The sequence below is a fragment of the Ranitomeya imitator genome, chromosome 7 (assembly GCF_032444005.1).
Source record: "Ranitomeya imitator isolate aRanImi1 chromosome 7, aRanImi1.pri, whole genome shotgun sequence".
NCBI classification, from domain to species: Eukaryota; Metazoa; Chordata; class Amphibia; order Anura; family Dendrobatidae; genus Ranitomeya; species Ranitomeya imitator.
In genome coordinates, this window is record NC_091288.1 from 181,219,600 (window position 1) to 181,225,599 (window position 6,000).

At 43.4% G+C, this 6,000-nt stretch overlaps 1 protein-coding gene across 1 annotated transcript in view; it reads left to right on the forward strand.

Moving 5' to 3' along the window:
• LOC138645095 (cytohesin-3) overlaps positions 1-6,000 on the forward strand; it is a 126,173-nt gene that overhangs the window by 53,182 nt on the left and 66,991 nt on the right. Inside the window, exon 3 of the mRNA XM_069734149.1 lies at positions 1,058-1,122. Within this exon, the coding sequence (XP_069590250.1) occupies positions 1,058-1,122 (65 nt within the window). The remainder of the gene's footprint in view (positions 1-1,057; positions 1,123-6,000) is intronic.

Consider the following 6,000-nt stretch of genomic DNA (forward strand, 5'->3'; position numbering starts at 1 on the left):
CACCACTGTCCCCATAGGGTTGACAAGCCATCACCACTGTCCCCATAGGGGTTGACAAGCCATCACCACTGTCCCCATAGGGGCTGACAAGCCATCACCACTGTCCCCATAGGGGCTGACAAGCCATCACCACTGTCCCCATAGGGTTGACAAGCCATCACCACTGCCCCCATAGGGGCTGACAAGCCATCACCACTGTCCCCATAGGGGCTGACAAGCCATCACCACTGTCCCCATAGGGGCTGACAAGCCATCACCACTGTCCCCATAGGGGCTGACAAGCCATCACCACTGTCCCCATAGGGGCTGACAAGCCATCACCACTGTCCCCATAGGGGCTGACAAGCCATCACCACTGTCCCCATAGGGGCTGACAAGCCATCACCACTGTCCCCATAGGGGCTGACAAGCCATCACCACTGTCCCCATAGGGGCTGACAAGCCATCACCACTGTCCCCATAGGGGCTGACAAGCCATCACCACTGTCCCCATAGGGGCTGACAAGCTATACTCCCTATGTCTTTGGAGTATGGGAAGAAATGGGCACAAACACGGGGAGAACAAACTCCACGCAGAAGTCCGAAATCCTATAAAATAGCAAAATGATTAATACTTGCCTCACTAGCCCCGAATACTTTTAATGTTCGGTACATGAAATTTGCAGCCCAATTGCCTGGCTTGGATTAGGCTTGGTTAATTAAGCGCGGTCGCGGCTTTGGTGAATTAGAGAGGAAATCTGTTTGCCGGTTTTGCTCACGCCATTGTAACAAAGCTCCCCGTTGTCTTCGCACAATCGCCTCTTTCATTCTCGTCGCGTTTCTTCTTTTTTGTTTTTGATTTGATTTTTTACGCACAAACAAAAAGTTTTCTGTCCGACACTTTAGAAGTGTTTTATGTCGATTCTTCGAACAGTGGTTTATATACGGGAACGTCATTGACCTGTGATGTTAAATCCGCCCCAATCCTAGTCTTGTGTCAGAATCCGGAAACTTTAGCAACTCCCACATGTAAAAGTCAGCAACTTGGATGTAACCGCTCTCTCTCCACTTTATACAGAGGCTGAAGTGCGAGATTGCCGAGGTGATGACTGAAATTGACAATCTGACATCTGTAGAAGAAAGGTAAGCGCCATTCACACCACTGCTGCTTCTGTCGCAGGTTCTTGGATGCATCGAGTAGATTACCGATTTATTATCAAACCGCAATCGGAGGACTGTTACCAGTGTAGACCGGAGATCTGGTTCTGGTAAATGTCAGATCTTGGCAAATATGGGCTAAAGTGACACTTAATGTATAGTCTTTCTTATGTCCAGTTTAATCGCACTTGAATGTTGCTTATTGTTCCCTGTTATCAGCCACCGCAGCAATGGGAAGTCTCAAAGTAGTGTTTTGTTTTCTTTTAAATGATATTTATTACAATAAGGCCACGTTCACATGTTCAGTATTTGGTCAGTTTTTTGCATCAGTATTTCAAAGCCCAAACCAGGCGTGGGTGATGAGTACAGAAGTGGTGACATGTTTCTATTATACTTTTCCTCTAAGGCCATGTGCACACGCTGCGGATTCCGTTGCGGAATTTTCCGCAGCGGATTTGATTAAATCCGCAGTGCAAAAAGTACTGCGGATTTATCGCGTTTTTTTGTGCAGTTTCCCCTGTGGTTTTAGACACCTGCGGATTTTTAATATGGAGCAGGTGCCAAACCGCTGCGGATTCCGCACAAAGAATTGACATGCAGCGTTTCCGCGCGTTTTTTCCGCAGCATGTGCACAGCGGTTTTTGTTTTCCGTAGGTTAACATTGTACTGTACACCGCATGGAAAACTGCTGCGGATCCGCAGTGTCAAAACCGCTGCGGATCCGCAGCAAAAACCGCAACGTGTGCACATACCCTTATTGTTACACTTATGATTTTGACTTATAAATACTGACAGTGTGAACATGGCTCTATGGTGAATTCAGATGGACTGATATCGGATTGTTAAGAAGTGCTAATTGACTAAATATGTCAAATGATCCTTCTTAGGGCGCAGTCAAATGGCCGTATAAATCGGACCTTAATGCACGGACTGGTCGCTGGCTCTCCTGACCGCAGCGTGACACCTTCATATATTTCTATGCAACTGTCACGCTCTGGTCAGGAGAGTCCCTGGTCAGTCCATTCATTACAGTCCGATTAAGGACGCAGCCATTCCCGGTGACTTCCTCTTGAAGCTCCTCAAGAGAATGCCAAGAGTGTGCAAAGCATTTATCAAAGCAAAAGGTGGCTACTTTGAAGAACCTAGAATATAAGACATAATTTCAGTTGTTTCACACTTTAAGTACGGTATATAATTCCACATGTGTTAATCCATAGTTTGGTGTTTGTACATATATTGGTGTTTTCTCTTTCTCTTTGGCTCCAATTGAAATGTATCCGATAGAATATTCCGGAGATATTGATGTGTAATGAGGTCTAAAGTTTCCATCTGCATTTATGTCGGCAAGAATACGTGTATGTTGTAGCCGTGTTTATTATGGATAGATTTTAACGAGTTTGTGCTCTATCGAGCTTTTCACATGTCTTTCTCTTCTTGTTTTCTATTTTTTTTTTATTTTATTGGTCCTCAAAAAAAATCATGGAGATATAGGTCTTTGATTAAAGTTACAGTTTAAAATCTCCAATAGAGATCTATGGGTTCATGAAAAAAAAAATCACTGCTGGCACAAATAGCAGTCCGTACCCTGTCTGTTTCAACATTGCAGTGGATAGGAGAAGCTTATTCATTCATTCATTCATAGTCAAATAATTGTAAAGTGCTGCCTCCCTCCACTAGGGAACCGTCATCAGACATTATAAAACTCTGTGATCTAGTTTGCAGCACCAACAGACATTAGGGATAGTTAGATGTAACTTGCGGAGGAGTCCTGGGTGTGGTACCAAGTCATCAGCTGTTTAATTATACTTTATTTAGGCTGCGTTCACATGCAGCAGACGAAAACAAAACCACACCCAACGTTGATCTGCTTAATTTGGAATTACTTACAGTAATTTTGAAGGGAAATAGATGTTTCAGCCAATCATAATGGCCTTGTCGTTTTGCAGGTGAAACGGCTGTTTTCCTGCAAAACTAACAGATTTAAGCACCACTCTGACCCAGGTCCGCGGCATTTTCCTGAGAATTTCTTCTGTATGTATGTATATGTATATATATATGTATGTATATATATATATATATATATATATATATATATATATATATATATATATATATATATATATATATATATACATACACATACACTAGATTGTGGCCCGATTCTAACGCATCGGGTATTCTAGAATATGCATGTCCCTGTAGTATATGGACAATGATGATTCCAGAATTCGCGGCAGACTGTGCCCATCACTGATTGGTCGAGGCAACCTTTATGACATCATCGTCGCCATGGCAACCATTATGACATCTACGTCGATACTGTGCCCGTCGCTGAATCAGAGACGCGGGATATCTACGTCCTTTATGACATCATCGTCAAGTGTCAGGAGGACTGATCAATATAGAAGTGTCAGGAGGACTGATCAATATAGAAGTGTCAGGAGGACTGATCAATATAGAAGTGTCAGGAGGACTGATCAATATAGAAGTGTCAGGAGGACTGATCAATATAGAAGTGTCAGGAGGACTGATCAATATAGAAGTGTCAGGAGGACTGATCAATATAGAAGTGTCAGGAGGACTGATCAATATAGAGGTATCAGGAGGACTGATCAATATAGAAGTGTCAGGAGGACTGATCAATATAGAAGTGTCAGGAGGACTGATCAATACAGAAGTGTCAGGAGGACTGATCAATATAGAGGTATCAGGAGGACTGATCAATATAGAAGTGTCAGGAGGACTGATCAATATAGAGGTATCAGGAGGACTGATCAATATTGAAGTGTCAGGAGGACTGATCAATATTGAAGTGTCAGGAAGACTGATCAATATAGAAGTGTCAGGAGGACTGATCAATATAGAAGTGTCAGGAGGACTGATCAATATAGAAGTGTCAGGAGGACTGATCAATATAGAAGTGTCAGGAGGACTGATCAATATAGAGGTGTCAGGAGGACTGATCAATATAGAGGTGTCAGGAGGACTGATCAATATAGAGGTGTCAGGAGGACTGATCAATATAGAAGTGTCAGGAGGACTGATCAATATAGAAGTGTCAGGAGGACTGATCAATATAGAAGTGTCAGGAGGACTGATCAATATTGAAGTGTCAGGAGGACTGATCAATATAGAAGTGTCAGGAGGACTGATCAATATAGAAGTGTCAGGAGGACTGATCAATATTGAAGTGTCAGGAGGACTGATCAATATTGAAGTGTCAGGAGGACTGATCAATATTGAAGTGTCAGGAGGACTGATCAATATAGAAGTGTCAGGAGGACTGATCAATATAAAAGTGTCAGGAAGACTGATCAATATAGAAGTGTCAGGAGGACTGATCAATATTGAAGTGTCAGGAGGACTGATCAATATTGAAGTGTCAGGAGGACTGATCAATATAGAAGTGTCAGGAGGACTGATCAATATTGAAGTGTCAGGAGGACTGATCAATATTGAAGTGTCAGGAGGACTGATCAATATAGAAGTGTCAGGAGGACTGATCAATATAGAAGTGTCAGGAGGACTGATCAATATAGAAGTGTCAGGAGGACTGATCAATATAGAAGTGTCAGGAGGACTGATCAATATAGAAGTGTCAATCAGACTGGCGGCCTCGACCAATCAGAGACGCGGGATTTCTACGTCGATGCTGTGCCGGTCTCTGATTGGTCGAGGCCTGGCGGCCTCGACCAATCAGAGAGCCGGGATTTCCAGGACAGACAGACAGACAGACAGACGGAAAAACCCTTAGGCAATTATATATATAGATATATACTAGATTGTGGCCCGATTCTAACGCATCGGGTATCTATATATATATATATAATTGCCTAAGGGTTTTTCCGTCTGTCTGTCTGTCTGTCTGTCCTGGAAATCCCGGCTCTCTGATTGGTCGAGGCCGCCAGGCCTCGACCAATCAGAGACCGGCACAGCATCGACGTAGAAATCCCGCGTCTCTGATTGGTCGAGGCCGCCAGTCTGATTGACACTTCTATATTGATCAGTCTTCCTGACACTTCTATATTGATCAGTCCTCCTGACACTTCTATATTGATCAGTCCTCCTGACACTTCTATATTGATCAGTCCTCCTGACACTTCTATATTGATCAGTCCTCCTGACACTTCTATATTGATCAGTCCTCCTGACACTTCTATATTGATCAGTCCTCCTGACACTTCTATATTGATCAGTCCTCCTGACACTTCTATATTGATCAGTCTTCCTGACACTTTTATATTGATCAGTCCTCCTGACACTTCAATATTGATCAGTCCTCCTGACACTTCAATATTGATCAGTCCTCCTGACACTTCAATATTGATCAGTCCTCCTGACACTTCAATATTGATCAGTCCTCCGGACACTTCTATATTGATCAGTCCTCCTGATACCTCTATATTGATCAGTCCTCCTGACACTTCTATATTGATCAGTCCTCCTGATACCTCTATATTGATCAGTCCTCCTGACACTTCTGTATTGATCAGTCCTCCTGACACTTCTGTATTGATCAGTCCTCCTGACACTTCTATATTGATCAGTCCTCCTGACACTTCTATATTGATCAGTCCTCCTGATACCTCTATATTGATCAGTCCTCCTGTCTGTCTGTCTGTCCTGGAAATCCAGGCTCTCTGATTGGTCGAGGCCGCTAGGCCTCGACCAATAAGAGACCGGCACAGCATCGACGTAGAAATCCCACGTCTCTGATTGGTCGAGGCCGCCAGTCTGATTGACACTTCTATATTGATCAGTCCTCCTGACACTTCTGTATTGATCAGTCCTCCTGACACTTCTATATTGATCAGTCCTCCTGACACTTCTATATTGATCAGTCCTCCTGACACTTCTATATTG